The sequence below is a fragment of the Diorhabda sublineata genome, chromosome 1 (genome assembly GCF_026230105.1).
Source record: "Diorhabda sublineata isolate icDioSubl1.1 chromosome 1, icDioSubl1.1, whole genome shotgun sequence".
Classification (NCBI taxonomy): domain Eukaryota; kingdom Metazoa; phylum Arthropoda; class Insecta; order Coleoptera; family Chrysomelidae; genus Diorhabda; species Diorhabda sublineata.
In genome coordinates, this window is record NC_079474.1 from 21,901,914 (window position 1) to 21,923,039 (window position 21,126).

General features: G+C 32.3%; 2 protein-coding genes across 5 annotated transcripts in view; both read right to left on the bottom strand.

The window, feature by feature from the left end:
• Window positions 1–3,685: 3,685 nt before the first annotated feature.
• LOC130445670 (uncharacterized) lies at window positions 3,686–11,510 on the bottom strand. The gene is made up of 2 exons (XM_056781440.1): window positions 11,229–11,510; window positions 3,686–3,888 (listed from the first exon to the last, which is right to left on the bottom strand). The coding sequence occupies exons 1-2, from the start codon at window positions 11,490–11,492 to the stop codon at window positions 3,796–3,798; spliced, it is 357 nt and encodes a 118-aa protein (XP_056637418.1). The 5' UTR covers window positions 11,493–11,510; the 3' UTR covers window positions 3,686–3,795.
• A 4,881-nt stretch (window positions 11,511–16,391) lies between these two features.
• LOC130445676 (calcium-binding mitochondrial carrier protein Aralar1) overlaps window positions 16,392–21,126 on the bottom strand; it is a 61,218-nt gene continuing 56,483 nt past the window's right edge. For 2 of the 4 annotated variants that reach the window (XM_056781455.1, XM_056781466.1), the window contains exon 12: window positions 16,392–19,958. In XM_056781455.1, the coding sequence (XP_056637433.1) occupies window positions 19,793–19,958 (166 nt within the window). In that variant the 3' untranslated portion in view covers window positions 16,392–19,792. The remainder of the gene's footprint in view (window positions 19,959–21,126) is intronic. The other 2 variants (XM_056781477.1, XM_056781485.1) reach the window with 1 other exon arrangement.

Here is a 21,126-nt window from a genome sequence, read left to right on the forward strand (position 1 = left end):
AAATATATTGGAAGGAGAAAAACATGGTTAATAACGTACAAATATAAAGACCACAAAAATTATCGCATCACTGGTATTTTAGGATATTTTTAATACTTACTTTTAGTTTTTTGGGTCAATCTGTATATGTATCAATTTAATAGATATTCCTGGTTTCTTATCATGGTAAAACAAATATCACAATTTCTTACAAACTTTTTTGGAAGCGAAAATGCTCAAGTAAATCATTCCTATCTTGGAGAATGCATTGAAATCGAGAACTTTCTAAGCAAATTGTGTTATTGTATAGTGAAAATTTAAATTTATTTTGTTAATAATGGATGTGTCTCAACGTTCAACAAGACATGTGACGAATGAAGAAGCCGCTAGAATCATCGCGCTCATACAATATGGCCGCAGTCAAAGATACGTCCCCGGGGTAATTGGAGCTCAACAAACCACCATATCCAGAGTTGTTATTCGCCACCAAGAAACGGGGCAGCTAACCAGAAGACCCGGACAAGACCGTGAAAAGGTTACTTGGGTAGTAGAAGATCGTTATTTGGGGTTAACGGCGTTAAGAATTAGGCATACCCTCGCTAAAAGGCTGCAAACAGATCTGCTGATGGCTGCTCGTAATGTCCGAATAAGCCTACAAACAGTTCGTAATAGGCTGAGAGAAGCAGGTATACGAGCCAGAGTGCCAGCTAGAGGTCCACGTCTTACCAGAGAACATCGAGTAGCAAGATTGGAATTTGCTTGAGAACACGCAAACTGGAATATTTTTGTCAAACTGAAAGCTTTGGTGTTGGCTCTATCATGGTTTGGGGAGGAATTTCTTTCGAGGGTCGCACGGTGTTAGTACCAGTGAATGGTGGAAGACTAATTGCTGACAGGTACATAACCAATATCTTAGAGCCCTGTATGCCTCAAATCGGTGTCTGGACTTTAACCCAATAGAGCATGTCTGGGGCCATCTAGGATGGCAAATTCAGCAACATCCGGCACCAATAAAAACACTAGATGATCTTCAAAATGTTCTTTTTAGCTTCTGGGAAAACATGCCGCAAGGATACGTCCAGAACCTGTTTAGAAGCCTTCCAAGACGAATGGAAACTGTAATTAGAGCGAGGTGCGGCAACACACGCTATTTAAGCACCGCACCGTTCATTTTTTTGTATGGAAGTTTTATACAATTTTTTTGATATTTTCTATGTTTTGGTAAATTAAACTTTTTGTCCTCTGTAGATTAAACTGATATAAAATAAATGTTGCAAAAGGCGTTGGTGTTTTGATTCGTAATAATAATAAATTCGAAAAACAGGCATACATTTAAAATATTTAAAAAATAAAGAGTGACGCGATAATTTATGTAAAGTGTATAGATAAAGTAGAAAAATTAACAGGGCGTGTTTCTAAAGATATAAGGAACTTTCCAACCCTACAACTTGGAAATTAAGTATAGTGGCGCCATCTGTTATCGAATATTTGAACTTCATTCAGGACAACGATTGTTTGGGTTACATTTCCAAAAGCGTTGCGTGCAATTGTAGCATGTGTAGTAGTGGCGCGAAATTTAAAATTCCAATTTCAATAAAATCTTAAATTCAATTTGTTGCTATAATAAAGTTATTAAATTTTGTGTATTTATACGTCATTAGCTAACTTATATTTTGGAGTTAAAGCGACATAATTTCAGTTATCCAAATTAGTTCTCAAAACATTAAAAAATTTAGGTTTATTACAAGAATTGCGAAAAAACTCTGAAATAATGGGAGGAGCTCTACTTATACTCTCAGGAGATTTTCGACAAACACTTCCAGTTATTCCCAAGTCAACATCAGCAGACAAGAAGAATGCATGCCTGAAAAAATCACATCTCTGGCCACAAGTACAAATACTGCAATTAACAAAAAACATGAGAGTTGAACTATCAAGAGATGAAACAACAGCACAATTTGCTAAAATACTTTTACAAATCGGCGAAGGTACATATCCTACTGACCAAACGACCGGCCTCATTGAACTTAAAGTGATTTCTGTAATATAGCCACTACTGAAGACGAACTAATCGACAAAATTTATCCAAATATTATTCAGAACTATACTAATGCAGAGTGGTTATTTCAAAGAGCAATTTTGGCCACTAAAAATAATATTGTTGACGATATCAATTTTAATATTCTAAAGAAAATACCTGGTGAAGAGAAAATATATAAATCGATCGACACGATGGTATCCATTGAAGAAAGTGTCAACTTCCCCACTGAATTTCTAAACTCTTTACAAGTACCAGGAATGCCATTACACTGCCTTCGTCTGAAAATTGGAACTCCAATCATACTACTCAGAAATCTCAACTCCCCAAAATTATGTAATGGAACTAGAATGATCGTAAAACAGCTATCGAATAATATCATTGAAGCTGAACTTATTTCTGGAAAAACCAAAGGACAGACATTATTTATACCTAGAATACCTCTGATCTCTTCGGAATTGCCATTTCAATTTAAAAGACTGCAGTTTCCAATAAAATTAGCCTTTAGTTTTACAATTAACAAAGCGCAAGGACAAACTTTAAAATATTGTGGCATTAACCTCAAAGAATCCTGCTTCTCTCATGGTCAGCTACATGTAGCTTGCTCAAGAGTAGGAAATCCAAAAAATTTATGTATATATACTCCGGACAATAAATGAAAAATGTTGTTTATAAACAAGTATTGTAAATAATGAGAAAACGTTTTCAATAAACTTTTTTTTTACTTTTTACGTCATAGTTTATTTTTTTATTTCGACTCTACCACGTCATCTCATATCAACTCCCGGGCGGAGCCGGGTTTTTTAGCTAGTAAACAATAAATGGAACCCTAACGTAGAAATACAAGCGAAAAAGCTTAAGTGAGAGGAAATTTTGTAAAATTCTAAAAATCCTCCGCAGCTCTCATCTTCACCTAGATCTGAATATCAGGACGGCATGATGTTATGTCTTTCCTGTGCTCTTATACGGCACAGAGGCATGGAAGCTCTTGGAATATCTACAGAAATGTTTTGAAATGTAGGTTTATCGCCGTAGTTAGGTCGATAAAATTACAAATACCAAGGTTTTTAAGCACATGTACTAAACTTTATAAAGCAACGTAAATTAGAATAGGAATAAAAAACATAAGTCAGATCACAACATCGTTGTCCGATAGAGCTCTAAAACGGCGGTTTCCTTCTTTTCCCTACCTATATTAAAGGTGGTGTTCTAGCAGCACTTGTTGGTAGTAATAGATTATAGTCAAGTCATGCGTAACGCACCAATGTTCGAAACATGGTCAGAGCATTTTGCTGGAACAACTTATACGATAGTTAACATGGGAGCCAACGATCGATAACGGTCACAGCAGGCGAAGAAGAAAATAAGTGTCTATGAAATAATTTTGGTATAATTATTCATTTATTCACATCAAAAATGTTGAATGAAATACTATTATTATTCATGTATATTTCTTATTAAAATTATTTTGTTTGAAATCCAGACCCACAGTAACTTTCTTTCCAATTGTTTTACGGTTGTATTCAGTAATGTTGTCATTTGAAATACATGATTTATTGATTTAGCTTGATCGTATATTTGATCGTACATCTCGTAATAATTCTACAACATTTGTTTTTCTCAGTTTAAGTAGAAATAAAAAACACTTCAATTACGAAATAACTCTTTATTAATAACTTACAATTAATCATACTTACAAATTAATGAATGATTCTAATTCACATTTTGATAATTACATTGTTTCTTTATAAAATAAAATGTACTATTCGTATAAATAATCATATAGTTTTTTTATCTTCAACTTTTTCTTTGTTTCCCAATATTGTCTCATCCTTGTTCATAATTGGAACAGCTTCAACGTTGTCTTCTTTCTGTAAATAATTCGGTAACCAAAAACAAGCGTGAACAAGTTTTAATAATATATAGGCAACAAAGGCAAGTGCCAAATATTCGCAAGACGAGAAAACCATTTTCCACACATCTACAACTACTTTTTGAGTTCGCATATCAAACAGATATAGAAGAATATAATACAAATTTTTGTTTCATTCATTTACTTGAAGAGGTTATGGTGTTCGATATGAAAAAGCATGTCATATCATAACTATAGAAACACCGTTAATGCCAACAAAAAAAGGAAAGTTACCCAATCAATACACATTTTACAAGAGTGTATTATTTATATCGAATCTAATCATAAATTTATAAGAAATTCGATCAAATAAGTATTTACTTCTTCAAGTATGGATGAAAAACTTTTTAAACTCGAAAGTGCCAAGATATAGAGTCTAGTATACGAGGTGTATCGATCAATTTCCGGGAATTTATCTATAAAAAACATAATAGGCATTTACGGAAAATTATATTTTCGACCTTTGCAATAGATGTTATTCAAGTCTACAGAACGATTTCAATGTTGCTCCTATGATTCATAGCATCCTTGGTAATCGTCTAAAGTTAACCCGTTTAGAACTACGCTTACAGCTTCCTTGAATGTCCTGCGCTGCCATAAAAGTTCCTTTGAGATGTACCTTCATCTGGAATATTGGAAAAGTTGGAGAGGGCAATATCAGAACTATTTGTACAACAAATTTTTGCACATTTAACGGGGAACAGGCCGCTCTACCTTAATGGTGCAATACCCAACCTACATGGGTAAGTTCGGGCTACATAAGGATAATACGTCCTCAGCCGCTTCATGATGCTAGTATAGAACTATCCAGTCACTGTTTGACCAGAAAGAACATAATTCACGGTAGACAATGTCGTTCATATAAAAAACGAATGGAACAACAAAGGAAAAGAAATAATTCACGCCTCTCTTTGAACCACTTTGCCTGTTTAAACACGGATGTTTTTGGATATATTCTTGTGTTTTTAGATCAACTGCAATCTAGGAAGAGTTTACGAGATTTTTGTGTCAGATTTCACTCAAAATTGAGTCACGATATGTTGCTTGTACTGATTTTCATGACACCATGAAAATAGTTTCTTCAGAAAAATAAGCACAAAACACAAACGAAAGGTATTTTCACTGTTTTCGTTTCCATACTTGAAGTAAATACTTTGTTAAGTAGGTGTGAATAAATCGACGCAGTGTTGTCAGTAAGTTATGACTAAATATCCGGAGCTTAGTTCCCGTATTTCACGACATCCAATGAAAACTATTATAGAGCTTATACAAGTCCGTTGTGTTAACTCGACAATGAACAGTTTCTTATCGGACTACAAGGCAGTTTAGCGACTAATTTACGTCGAATCAGCACGCACGGTAGTAAATGTGTAACTGGAGACACAACCGGATATATCGCAAATTTTTGGGTAATAATTTGCGATGGGACCTGTGTTTTTGTGATGATGGATATTGATATGGTATTATAAATAGCCCTTCAAAAAAGCCTGTTCTGTGAGAACAGGCGGTCTTTGCCGCTCGTATTCAATTAAATAATAATTCGGAAAACTTTCCAGACAATAGAAAAAAATATTTTGGTATTTTTTTTTTATTTTTATTATTTTGTCCTACATTTATTCTGCAAATATACACACCCTGCTGGTGTGTTAAAATACCCTCATATTTTATATTTCCTCATGATAGTGAACGTGACAGTTACATTAATTGATGTTCGTTTATTTAAGGTTTGTTGCTTATTGAATGGATGTTTGGAAGTGCCCTTGAATGGAAATTCAGAAATATTTGATTTACACAGTGTACGGTATTTGTATTAACAAAAAATCATCGACTAATAAATAAATAATTAAATTTGACCTCTTATTCTAATTTACAGCCAACTGTCATCTATCTGCCATCTCGCCGAAGTTGAAAAATACCACAGTACTGGATGATCGTCCACTGAAAGTTCGTAAGCTAGTAGACATAGTAGGCATTTCAAAATGTGCGTTAGATAGCATATTAACAGAAAATTTGGACATAAGAAAGCTGTGCGCAAGTTGGGTGCCGCGATGGTTCACAATGGAATAAAAACGGCGTCGTGAAGATGTTTCTATTGGGTGTTTGGCAATGTTTCCCAAAAATAGAGCCAAATTTTGCGGCGCTCGTAACCATGGATGAAACGCGGGTCCATCACTTCACACTCGAAACAAAAAAACTGGAATGAAAAGGGAGAACCGACTCCAAAGAACACAAAGTCCGTTCCATCTACAGACAAAGTTATGGCGTCGGTTTTTTGGGATGCGCTTGGGTTAATTTTCATGGACTATTTTGAAAAAGGAGAAACTATCAACGGCGAGTATTAAGCGGACTTATTGCAACGTTCGAGCTAAGAAATCAAGCAAAAACGACCCATTTGGCCCAAGTGGCTAAGTGTTATTTCATATAGACAATCCACCAGCTTACACATCCGTTATTGCAATGACCAAAATTAATGAATTTAAGTTTGAATTGCTATCTCATTCACTCTATTCGCCAGAATAATATTATTTTGTGCTGCCAGGCTTGAAAAAGGGGCTCGGTAGTCAAGGATTTTCGAACAATGAAGAGGGGAAAAATGTATTTTTTTAAATTTTTTTGTCTTTTGTTTGTTAGGCCAGGTACAATAAAATTGTTACGAGTTATTACCTGAAAGTTCATCTTGAAAAAAATCTATTGATGCAAAATAATATTGCTAGTATCTAAACAAGTCAAGGTTGAAAGTTTTTTGTCAAAGTTGTTAATCTAATGTTACCACAGGTATTTTTATTTTGTTATAAATAGTGGTTTTAGTTGTATTATGTTGTAAATATTAAAAGCAAAATGTTCTTCTTTCACCTAGAACTATAATTAATTCCTGGTAAAAAATGGATTATAAAAAATGTTAATAAAACGTTGCGAGGTTTTTTGAACAACTGCCGCAATTGAAAAAAGTATAAGTTAACAGCAATATTCACGGTCAAAGATACAGTTTTGAAATTTATGATATTAATATAATTAAAGGTGTATACGAATTTGAAAGTAATATGTTTTGAAAAAGTATATGTTATACCGAGAACATCAAATACATACCAGTAAATGTATCAGAAAAATATTAATTACAGAAAAAACTACGGAGAAATCCAAATGAATTGTGTAAGGCTTTCACGGCCATCATCCAATATAAATACGTTTTTGTTCGTAAGCTAACCTAACCTAAATACGGATTTTGTACTATTCGTCTAATGTTGACGAAACGTCAAGAGCAATACACAAGCGACTACGGCCAAACAGGAGTCATATCGCTTAAGACTGTGGCAACTTATTAATTGGACGAAAGAAATTATAGAAGGGAGAGGAATAATTGATCTAGAGTGTATCTTAATGATATGGTATGATATGATTAGTATTTAAGACTCTAGCAGTGTTTAATATTGAAAAAATATGACTGTGACATTATGGCTAAAGCTGCGGGAAATGCTGTACATGTCCCATCAGTTAAAATCCACAGTAAAATCTGAAATTGTTTCACATATGCAAATGTCGTAGAATTAGTAAAATTATTAGATGTAGACTATTTTGGTGAACACATCACAATACAAACTTATTCAAATATTTTATAGATTTTTGAATTTTTATTTTACAATAATTAAATAGAATATTATTTTCATTTGTGATACTTGCTTTTTCAGTAAGTATTGTTGTTCGATAAGAAGGATAATTACAAATGTTTTATGTTTACATTCATCGGATTCAATAAATTACAATGATACTCTGCGTCTATTCTTTTGTCCGTGTAGTACACTAGCATGCATAAAAAAAACTGATACATATTATTGCCCTGGAACTCAACTCGCTTTGGTGCAAAAATAAAGAGTTTGCATTACTCCTTTGCATCTTGAGTTTTAAAATACTGTATACTACATATAACAAAATTTTGATAATGTTCTAAACGAGTGTGTTCATTCCAGTGAAAATGATTGCGATACCCATTTGGCACTTATATTTCTATAACTCAAGACTTTAGACAAAATATTACTCACAATGTCTATGGCTTTCACTAAATCTCTTTCGGTTAATCGAATAATCACCCTGTATTTTTGCTATTTTCTAACGTTGATGCGTTTTGAACGTCTTTTACTAAGATTGTGTAGTCACATTGTTCGGATAAAAGGTTAATAATCCTCATTCACTTTCAACAACATGCTTCAAAACTAAAATGTCTATTGTTTCACAATTCTCTTTCATTATAACAAAATACTAAAGTGAAAATTTTAACGATCGAAAATATAGGAATAAAATGACCCAATGATCCAAATGAAGCTTCAAAAACACACACTACCAATTATACGTCAGAAATTATTAAATATGGGAGAAAAACGAAGTAAATTTATTGACCCTGTTACTGTGTAAATCACAACTTTTAGAAATTATTGTCGTTTTACAGATAGTAATAGGAAACGAAATATAGGGTTTTCCAATAAGAGATGCTATTTTAAACTGCCCGCTATTTCGGTAAATGTCACTTTTGAAGCTGTCATTTTTTGACATTTGACAAGTAGAAACTACGCCATTAATGAAAATGGAACGATACACGCTTCAGCAACGCATTGAAATTATTAAAATTCACTATAAAAATGGTGAAAGTTTGGCAGAGACGGTTCGTAAAACTAAAACATTTTTGGCTCGACGTGCAGCACCTTCTCGGACCGCAATACAGAAATTGGTGGAAAAATTTGAGCTGTTGGGACAAGTTAGTGATGTGAAGAATAAAACCCGTGCACGTCGCACAAGAACAACTGAGAATATTGCTGCTGTAGCCCAAAGTGTTGAAGAAAACCCAGGTTTGTCCATTCCTCGTCGTTCTTTGGAATTAGCCATTCCACAAACGTCATTACACCGTATTTTGCATAAAGGCTGGGTCTTAAGGCCTATAAAGTTCAGTTAACACAAGAACTCAAGCTGGCCGATCATCAACAACGTCGTGTCTTTGCTGATTGGGTCCTTGAAATGCATGAAAATGATCCGGAATTTCATCGAAAAATCATCTTAACTGATGAGGCCCATTTCCACCTTGGTGGTTACGTCAATAAACAAAATTGTCGAATCTGGGGCTCGGAAATCCCAAGAGTTATTGTTGAAAATCCTCTCCATCCTAAACGCGTAACTGTTTGGTGCGGTTTATGGTCTGGCAGTGTCATTGGACCTTACTTTTTCGAAAATGAGGCTGGAGCAACAGTTACGGTGACTGGATTGCGCTATCGAGAGATGATTAATGATTTTTTATGGCCGGAATTGGATGGTATTGATTTGGACAACGTTTACTTTCAACAAGACGGCGCTACGTGCCACACAAGCAACAATCTTTTACGGGAAAAATTTCCGGACCGTGTTATCTCTCGAAGAGGTGATAACAATTGGCCACCGAGATCTTGTGATTTAACACCTTGCGACTTTTTCCTTTGGGGCCACGTGAAAGATAAGGTCTACGCCAACAGTCCAGCATCGATTCAAGACCTCAAAGATGGAATTCGTGAGGCTATCGAGGACATAGGGCAGCCGCTTTGCAATTTGGTTACGGAAAATTTCATGAAAAGGATGTGGTCCTGTAAGCGCAGTCATGCGGCCATTTGGCTGATGTTGTGTTCCATTATTAACGGCATACCTTCCTCTTTATAATTAAATAAACATCCGATCATTTATCTCAAAAAATGGTATTTTTATTTGAATATCAAAATAACACCTCTTATTGGAAAACCCGCTATCTTGGAACAAAGAGAGAGAAATGATTTATTGTCAAAAAATTGTTACAATTTATAGAGAAAAGCTTATAAAAACAAGAAAACAAACATAAAAGTAACTAAATAAAGATAAAACAAATGAAATAAAATTTCTTTATCCAGAATAAAACCATAATGAGTTACTAATTTAAGGGTATTAGTAATAGGTAATAATTAGTAAATGAGTCCAAAGCAAAGAATTTCAGTGGATAATTGCATAAATGTTTTATGCATATTTTTTCTTTTTTTGTTGTTATCTTTTTGATGAATTGAGTTTCACTCTCATAGCGGTGCTTTTACTGACTTTACTTTGTACTTTGGAGATATAAAGGTTTGTAAATCGGTATATAGATACACATACGTGGGAGGAAGAAGAGGAACCACAACTCATGCTCAAGATCGTTCAATTGCAAGAAGAAACAGAACATACATCATGTCAAGACTAATAGCTTCTTCAGATTTTTAGCTAAACTGTCAGAAGACGGATGCATGCACATAATTTGAGAGCAAGAAGACACATCCATGTTTGACAACAGAGTAGTGTGCATACATATAACACTGAGCAATTGAATTTCGATGGTATTTTCAAGACTGGAGGCGTTGCTTCTTTTCCGACGAACCAAGATACGTTGAACGGGTTAATATCACTATGGAGAGAGAGTACATTGATATAATGAACATTTAATGGCATTGTAATTTTAATTGATGAAACAATGACATATCGCAACATGGTTATAGAACAGCTAATTGTGGTATTTTCTAGTGCGGTCGACGGCAGATTTGTTTTTATTGATGAAAATACCCGCCCTGCCGAATGAATTGTAAACGATTTTCACAGGATTACAAAAATGGAATGGCTACCTTGTTCACCAGACATTAATTGCATTGAGCACGTTTGGACTGAAATTTCGACATATGTTATCATAAAATCCAAGCAATTTGGGAAGCATTACCTCAATAATTTATTAATGACTCTGAAAGATAGTATAAAGACGAGCCTAGGACGGTTCTACAAAGTATTCAATTCAATTACTTCACTAGAATTTTTCAATTTCAATCAATAAAGTTTGTGTTTAACATATCTGCCTTTTACTTAAAATATTTACCAAGATAATTTTAATATTTTTCTAAAATCCACTTCAATTGTTGAGACGACATAATCTTGACATTTCGACTTATTACTGTATTAGGTTTTTATTGCCACATTCCCACCCGTTAAAATTGTGCGATGCGGCAACAAAAGACCAAAGTGTACTGTTTTCAATATTTATTCGGAGCTTTCGAATACTTACTATTCATCCTCAGACACTGAATTTATTGTCAAAGTATAATGGAAGAATATATATAAAAGCATAACAATATTGAAAATTATATTCATTTATTAATTAAGAATTGTGGTGTCTAGAAATGTTCTTGTTTTAAAAATTATCAAATGTATATTAAAAAGAATACGCTTTTATTGCTTCAATCCCCCAAATTAACATAAACTACTTGGCAAAGACTTGCCTAGCCTAAAATTAGATACCTGTATGTTTTCTTCTTCATAAAACTTTTTCAAGAATTCAGATATATCTTCGACATCTTCAACACAACCAATACTTTTTTCTCTTTGCCGCAGTTCTATGTCGGCTTGCATCCTTCTCAATCCTTCTTCAATTGCATGTAAATTATTTTGAAATTGTCCTCGTCCTTTAGTAAAATTACTCCAAAACCAAAAACACACAACAACACAAATAGAGATCCAAATGCTAATACCCACATTAAAAATTCCATCTTTATTATCACTCATGTTTGGATTGAATATTTTCTAAACTGTAAACGTTGGCCAGCACAAAAGTAAATGTAAATGATGAGAGGTAGTGTAATGGATATGATATCGGATTAAATACACGTCAGATCCGTTCAATATTGGATAAATAATTTATGGCAAGACTAGGAATAGAGAAGGTTATTCTAAATAGTTTATTATAATGTTTCCATCAAATTGCCATCAGAAGTTCTTGATATGATGCTTTAACGTTAAAATATTTATATCCATTATCACCTTACTTATTAAAGCAGAACCTAAACCTTCAACTGACGAGAAATGAATAAGCGTTTAATATTTTTAAGAAAGATTTCTACCATGATATCTAGAGCCCAAAATAACAAAACAAAAGGGTCAGGAGCGGAAAATGGGTAGAACGCTGCAGTACTGCAGAGTTCCCGAAAAATTAAAAGTTGAAAACTGATGATTACATTCTTTAAATAATAAGTCAGGAGCCCAAAGAGTCTGGTGGTTAGGATATTTGGGCAAAATGAATGCAAACAGAATTGCCAGAAGAACACAAATGGGGGGAGAGGGAATTAGAAGAAGAAAAGGCAGGTAGAAAAAATATAACTGAATGCAGAGAAAGAACAGAGGACAGAAATGGATGGAGAGGTATAGTAAAAAGAGTAGAAGAGAAACAGGTCTTAAAGACTTTGAAATATATAACTTTTTTGAAAGTATGGTCAAGTCTAAATAAAAGTATTATATTGTACTTGACCATAATATCGCTCCCAGACGATGCATACATAAGTATTCGAAAGCTCGAAAATATATTAGAGTAAATATACATTGGTATTTAATTTTGCCACAAACCTACTACGAAAAAGCTCATAATCTTGTGAGCAAAGAAGTTAAACAACTTTGTCGACTAAAAAACGTTGACATTTACATTGAATTGATGTTATCAGCTCACTTGTTTTCACTTTGATATATTCTAAACTAAAATTCGCTACAAATATGAGAAAAAAATAAAATCGCAAATATTACTCATGATTCTAACAACCAGACACTAACCAAGAATCAAGTAAATCTAACTCAAACCTTTTGGTCTTTTGTCAAATGAGCTGAACGGTAAGGGGAGAGGAAAATATCCCAATTCATACAATTTGAGAAAATCAAATCAGACATAGTGTTAAATGGCCTACACTTGAATGAGGTCACTTCTTACTTGTATAATTTTTTCCTATAAAATAGATATTACTGAAAATCACCCCTACTTTTCAAATACTGGCTAGTGATCTAATGTTGTTGGTAATCAGATTTTTCGTGAATTTCTCACACATGGAGTTTGGAAAATGTATCTCTAGTGTACGTTTAAATTCGTTATAAATCCTGAAATAGCCCAAAAAGACTCTGCGACAACTTTTAAGCTGTATGAATCGCAATCTGCAATTCGTTCCTTCCTCGTCAAACACTTATTGGTTGCATTTAGCGAACGTAGCGTTTATCTCTACTGCTACCCACCGGTAGCGGTAGTGATCGGGAACGTATTGAATGTTCGTTGGGAAGTCATTTTTGATTTATCTATATTGTTAGTTTTAGACAATTGTATTTTTCACATAGAGGCTATATTGTTGGGTTTTTGTTTAATGTACTCAAATGAAATTATTCTTATTAAACTTAACGAGTGTTTATTACGTGGTGGTGTTTCGTCTAGTTTTTTTTAATTACGTTTTGTAACCAGCATTCACTCACTTTTGTGTGTATATAAAAACGGACATTATAATGCAAAACTTTATTATGCAATTAATTCGTGGAGCTTCAATTCATTTTCCTCATCCATCATTTTCTTCTAAGAAGGCTACACCTTAACGTTTGATCACAAATCACAGTTGAATCTACAAATTTCTGGTCTCGTTCTGTCTTCCTTTTTTGTTCACTTTTCTGACGTTTCAGTTCTGCTACTACTACCTAGCACAAAATATAGCGTCTGCTCCATAACGTGTTGAGTTTGTCCCGTATGTGCTAGCGAACAATTCCACTAGGGTTTCACAACAGTTGTACAACGGTTTCGTCCGCTGAATGCGGAATGAATGCGAATGAATGAAAATGTTAATGTTTGATGGAGTTTTAAACCGACCAAACCAGTAAACAGGTATAGGCATATAGAACAAAACTTATCTGTTTAGTTTTTTAAAACTCTCTAGAAAGTCCAGTTTTATGTAAAGAACTACATTTGGAATCGCTGTAAGAAACACATATCTTCCTTCCAATATTGTACGTGATCTATGGATATTCGATTTAGTATTGAAGTATTTTAAATAAAATTAAAACAAAAAGGTTATTTTGTTCGAATCGAAAAAATTTGTGAAATTTTTGTTAATGTTCGATACAGACTCACGCAAAGCACCTCCTAGAGGCTCTAGACAAGAGTCTTGACGAGCAGAGGTGGCAAAAATTCTAACCATTCAGTCTCTCGATTTATTCTGCATTTAATTCTCTAATTAAACGATCCCCAAGTCATTATTTTTATTCTCGCGCTCGTAAAACGCAACATGGAGCAGAGCGACAGAAAGAGGCGATGCGAGAGAAGGCGAAAAAACACGAGTACCGTTTACACTCTCGCACTCACGTTCCCTCGTGGAGAATCTGGATCAGGCTTAACAATGAATGTTTCAGATTAAGATAATGTTTCGATTTTTTTGGCAATAACGGCTACCAAAAGAATAAATCAGAAAATGATTCCCCAAATTCAAATAAATTCACAAAAAACAACTTGAAATGCTAAAACAAAATAAATAATTAATTAAAGGTTCAAATAGTCCTCCCCGTTGAGCCAATCAAAGTCTTAATATATTAAACAAAAATAATCTTGTATCTCTACATTGTAATATTTGCATTATGTTCGACCATTTGTTCTTATTTCTATTAGATATTAAAGACATTCAAAATTGTGCGTTAAACTTAAAGTTTTACTAAGAAATCATTCGGGAACAAAAGGCTGATTTTTGAAGCCACTTGATTTTACTACCCGAGCATTGTGATTAGGACATACATCTTGCTGGACTAAATAAATAAAATTAAGGGAACGTTACTGAATTGCTGGAACTATCTGGGTTTGTAACAGTGAGAGCGCTAATGAGATTTCCCTCATAATAAAAAGGTTTATCACCTAAACCTCCCACCCACGCATAGGGTATGAATGTTAAAATCAACAGCGTTTCAGGAAAAGTACAGTTAGTATGATCCCGATATAAAACGACCTTCACCGAGCTGGTTATAGGATCAAACATATTTTTTATGTAATTTAATATATCAAAAAATATTTTGATTTGAATAGATGAATGTAAAAATCCTCATTTAATTATGTCACAAAAAAACGAAAATCAGATCATTCTCCTGTTCACTTTATAAACAACAGTTTTTTGAGTTATTTAAAAAAATATGTGTGTCAAAAATTTACAAAGTCGTAGGTAAATTTAACTAACAATTATTTAAAGACGAATAAAAAATAGAAGTGGTATTAGCTAAGATAATTTTTAAAATTCAATTGTTATGTACTGTATTTTCAGCACAAAAATTATAAAATTCTTCGTTAAATTTATTTTTAAAAACGGTCACTTTTTGTAACATGTAGTTATGATAACCATAAAATTCAAGTGACGGACTGGTTAGCTCAACAGTACTGTTTTTTCTTTTACGAAAAGCTAACTTTGACAGTTTTTAAAAGTTTCATCATTAAAATCTATCACACCATTACCGGAATCACACAAAAACACTTTTTGGCCATTTTTTTCAATAATAAACAGCAGTACTTTTTTCAATTGCAACTACAGTACAGTAAGAGAATAAGCCGAGCAATCAAATTAAGAGTCTACAAGACTGCGATAAAACCAGGATTACTATACCGCTGAAACTGCAACACTAACAAATACGGACGAAGAATAACTAAGGATATATGAGAGGCGAATAATTAGGAAAATTCATGGACCCGTGAAAGTTCGAAGTCATGAATTATGAAATTAAGAATATAATAGAAAATAAGGATATAGTAAATACAATAAACGCAATGGTAAGGACACATTACACCATGAAAAAACGGCAGGGTACAAGGAAAATTACAGATTGGAGACAGAACGAGAAAAGATTGCCAGGATGACCAAAAATAGATGGAAAGATCAGTTTGTACAAGATATGCAAGGTGTAGATGTAGGTGACTGGATAAAGTCGATGCTTCAAAAACATGTAATGACCTGTAATTAAGTAGTGATAAAATGTGGAAATTTCCTCCAATAGTTCCATTTATCTACGTGTATAATATACAAGGTGTTTGCAAATCTACCACATAATACAGAGGGTCTCTCATAAGTAATGTCGGTTTTCATATGTGAACATTCCTTAGTCTACATGTCACAACTTGTTAAGCTTGGTGTCTAATTCTACAGTACAAGGAACAACTGCTTTACTTCCTTTTAATCAGTCTCTCCTTGTTTATAGACGACGCAGTACGTGTTCACAGTATGGAGCAATAAGAATAAAATTCTTATATTGTAAATGACATTCTTTGAAACAAAAGTGACAGCAAGGAAAATATGTGAAATTGAAGGGGAATACACAATTTATGAGTGAACGGTGCAGCATTGGTTGAATCGTTCAAATAGTAGAGATTTGAGCGCTTGAGGATTGTTCGCGCTCAGGTCGTCCACCTGTGTAGAGTATTACACATTACAGACATACAAACAGTGGTCCATTCTGGTTTCGTCAGCAATACATTCAAGCAGCACTGTAGTAATACATTTTTAATGATATTCAACTAGTTTGTGTATAAAAGTCGTTTCGTATTCCCCAGAATTGTCAAAGGCAAACAAAGTTGCGCTAGATACACTATTTTGAATATTTGAGATTATTGTAAACGTTACTATTGGAAAAATAAAAAGCTTTAAACTGTGTATAATTTATTGATTTATTGAGTAGAATAGGATAAAATTTAATGCAGCTGATTACAGCAGAAAATAAAAATTGACACGTAGATATGCTTGTTGAGATAATGTACAGTTTACAAAAAATAACAACATGGAATATAGCATAATTAAAATGGATCAATATCACAGTTCCTGAGAACCCAATAAAATTTTTTTGTAAAATGAACAAAAAATATATGCCTATCCTAACTCCTATGTACAATAAAATCTTTTCATAAGTAATGAAATTCGCCTGTTTCTTGTAAGAATTTAAAAGAAAATATGATTAATATTTTAACTGCATTACAATAATAGTTAAAGGTATTAAAGGTATTTGACCAATAATAGTACTATTGTTACGATCTTTATACAAAGTACAATAAAAAATAGAATATGTAATAAATAACAGATTTATCTCTAATTTCATGATTACAAAATTTAAATAATGATAAACCGGGAAGGGAGGAACATTTTAAATAAAAAAATAGTCATAAACAGTTTTTATATAATTGCTGTTTCAGACTAGAAATTAACATATATTGCAATCGATGAAAAAAAATATATATTCGAAAGGTAATTGGTATATAAATGTGTATAAATTCCTACAATAGTAGAGTACAATCACTGGAAAAAATTGAAATCTCAAAAATGCTTGGTAACAATACATTTCGTAGAGTATGTTCTGCATACTCACATACAGCATTTTATATGCATACATTTGAATCCACTTTTTATATCACGTTAATAAGAAGCTGAAAATAAAAAATACTACTAAACCAACTAACTGTACAAAGTTGAAATTTTATACCACCACTAGACCAATACTCACTATTACACTATCTAACAAAGTTATCATCTTCAGATACGTAAACTGTTAGAAAGCAATTTAAAATCAAAATCATCAGTTTACCATCAGTCTCTGAAGACGATAACTTGGTTATCGAAACGCGCGTCAGACAGTGTAATTGTGAGTGCTGTAGTGGTGGTGTAAGTAGTGTGTATAGAACTAACTGTACTGACTGATTGAATAATGTTCTCAGGATGAGGCTAGTTCACTTTATAAAATTTTATAGTCATGATATTTGATATTTGGAAAAAATGCACTCACGTAACAAAAGCTCTGGGGATACATCAAGAATAATGACGAGATATATGATGATCTTTATAAGTTAAAGTGGATAATTTCTACAAGCAATTTGACCTCACTAAAAAAACAGATATTGGGATTAAAAAAATTTCATATCAAAACTCAATTGTTATAAATCATGAAATTGACTACCTCGATAGCCTGGTACTCATCTATCTACTCCGATAGAATTTTTCCACAAATATATGCCAAACCATATTTATGAATAAAACATATATATGACATAACTCTATGGAACTCAAAAATAATAAATTATGGAATTTTTGTATGTTGATAAACATTCAATTCAAAAGGTGAAAATTGTATTTCAAAAAGTATGTGAAAAATAAATTGAAAATTGTGGGTAAAGATATTTGTTTACATGGAGAAATCGTTACAATTTTCAACTTTATTATTTATCATAAAAGTACGACTGATATGAATCACACATAACTCCCATAGTGATGCAGCTTGCTGAGAGATTTTAAGATCACAACTATGCATTATTTAAGTTTGCACCCCTTTATTCAGAATTTCCGAGCAAAGTTTATATATGATGTTGGCACAATTCGGCTAACTGCTTTTATAACCATATAATGACAAGAACATAGAGTAGGTAAATATTACCAGAAAAATATATTAGTTGGTCATTCAGTATTTTGGAGAAAAGAAAAATAATTAAAATAAGTTCAAGTATATAACTTTACCTTGCACCTGATATAATTTCACTAGACAACTGATAAAAAATTTAAGTTTCAAAATATTAATTATCAACACCAACGTGGTACCCTAGAATTTAAAATTGAAATCATTTCAATTTAAAAGTATAAGTTCTATTTTGGAAGAAGAGACATTTTGAGTTTGTATATGAATGGCATTTGTTATAATGCGTTTCGAGAATATGTTTTTACGTCTTTTGAATTGGATTTTGAAAGAACTATAATAAATTTTTTCATTTATATCATAATTTATATCATAAACTTTTTGTACAATGAAAATAGTTTTTTTGATTCCTAGCCAAAAATATGGTTTTATCAACTGATTACTCTCTGGAAACAAAGAATTTTGCGACTGTATATTAAAGGAAGTATTTACTACCACGCAAGCCAGGGTATCCAAATTTCTGTCCTTGGGTCGTTAATAGGTAGTAACAATCACTGTATCTGGAGCGAATTGCAGATAGGAAGACCATAATTTCAGCTAGGAGATAAAAAAAAAAGTATACGGGACACGGCTCAAATAGCGTGAGAAATATAAATCTTTGGCTTCACCTCAGCCCTTAATTCAACTTTCTCTCATTGGATCGCAACTTTATGTTAAAATTATATGGTATATAGTGTTTATTAGTAAATATTTTCAATCGTGTATAAAACGAAAGTTTTTAGTATTGAGCCCCTGAAGACAGAAGACATTTATTGATAAATATATAGAATAAATGCAATTCTATTGATATAATATAAAATAAATTATCAGAGTGGTATCTCAGTGGCGTAATTTAGAATTGTTCAATAATATTAAATAAATGTTATTTTGGGATTAAAAGCAAGAAATACTGTGAGTGAAATAAAGTTTTAGAGCAATTCAAGATATTTTTATATACTAAGAATAGGGTCGATGCTTAATATTATATAATGTGTATACTATTTACATAATTTCTATAGATATATTATCAATTACTCATATCAATGTGGGTATCTTATAAAAATTCCTGGTTATTTTACAGTTAATCCTGCATCAATAAATAATTAAGAAATACTAGTAGATGTTGCATGCACTATTTTGCTTCTGATTCTCTCCTTTATGTAATATATTAATAATGTAAATTAAAAAAATAATAAGTAGTCAAATTTGAATACACCAAAGTAAAGAAATTGCGAAGATAAACCTATTATTAAAAACATGTAAAAATTTTTTACTAACAGAAACTTGTGTTGATAGTCATGCTAAATATAAATCTGATCTCATATTGTTCAAATAAATAGATTTTGGTAAATGATTAACCCTAAAATATACTTATAATGGATAATGAATACTGTTCCCTAATTTACTTGGTTTATTTGAATGCGTTCAATGAAATTGAATATAAAGATCTAGTGAATCAATTGCAGCTTATGCACTCTATATCGAACTTTTCAATAGATTCGATAAATAAAAATTTCCTTGTGAAACAAGCGAATTCAAAGAGCTGAAGCACAGTTAACAACAAAAATTGTTTTAAAAACCTATTTTGAGGACTAATTCAAAATAATAATTTACGATTGAGGTACACCAAATTTGGGTAAACACAGTCCGAATTTGGTTTCTATTCCTGAGAATATTGGAAGTGATACGGAATAACCACCAATGTGATCTGGATTGGCAGGTTTCTTTGTTTCACCTATTGTTGATATTTGTTTTAGTTCGGAGCCAGTCGGACGCCTGAAAAACAGAAATCAATATCAATAAACATTGCTTACATCAAAATAATGTTAATTAACATTTACATATTGGAACATTCAGAAGTTAATTCAATTTAGGTTCACAGAATACTTCCGAAGTAACTTAAAATTTTATATGTGTGTGAAATAAAGGAAACAAGTCCATTAGCCACTGAATTTTTCGAATTTTTAAATGTAAGATATTAGTTTCAAATTAAATATAAATTAGAAGTTGAATAAAATTCATATTTTATTTCATGAACTATGTAATTTTTTTTAGAAACTTCTTCATCGATTTAGCTGTGGAAAAATTTTCAATTATCTCATCAAAATTCATATTCTGTAACAACTCATTTTCAATGCACAGTCTTTTTAATGACGACAATCGCTCATCTAACATTATAGAGATATGTACATTTTTTTTCTCTTCAAAACTGAGAACGACCTTTCTGCTTCACAATTCGCTATAGGTATCGTCACGAGCAATCGATATGCTATATATACATTCGAAAAAGTTTCAATCATATCTGATTCAACGATGCAAATAAGCATTTTCAATGGTATAAATTATTTGTATTCTTAATCAAGTCGGGTTTAAGTTTGACAAGAGGAATGAATTGCTGTAATTCACAAAATAATTAAAGTTGTAGATCATTAAAATATAGACTTTATTATTATTTAGAGTATAAAATTATTATATAGAATAAAAAATTAGTGTTTGGATTGAATTACACTAATTCATTCACTTCATTTAAATTTCCAAAAAATTTTTGGAAAAAATGCAAATTTTGCTGAAGATCCAATATTGCTTCTAAAATAAATGATCAAATTAGTAATTTTTCGGGGCCTCTACGTGCTCGGGGTCTGGTGCTTCAGACCTCGCTAGACCCTCCCTAAATCCCATGCTGTTTACTTAGCATCTTCGGCAGGATATATACATTTAATTTCTTAATCTTTTCCACTATACTCATTCCAAAATACTGTATATAATATTGATTTTGTTAATTAATCAGCATTTTAGTTTTCATATATTGCAATACGTCCCTTAACTTAAATGAATTTCACAGTTCAAATTCAACAATAAAGTTTTGTTGTCACATAAAATAGGAAATTTTATTATTTCAATATAGTCAATAAGATTGATACCCATTTTTATAATAATAATCGTC

Excerpts from the sequence above, each read along its gene's own strand:
- LOC130445670 (XM_056781440.1), bottom strand. The coding sequence starts at position 11,492 with ATGAGTGATAATAAAGATGGAATTTTTAATGTGGGTATTAGCATTTGG. Across the intron at positions 3,889-11,228 it reads ATGAAGAAGAAAACATACAG|AAAGAAGACAACGTTGAAGC; the intron begins GTATCTAATTTT and ends AATTATTTACAG.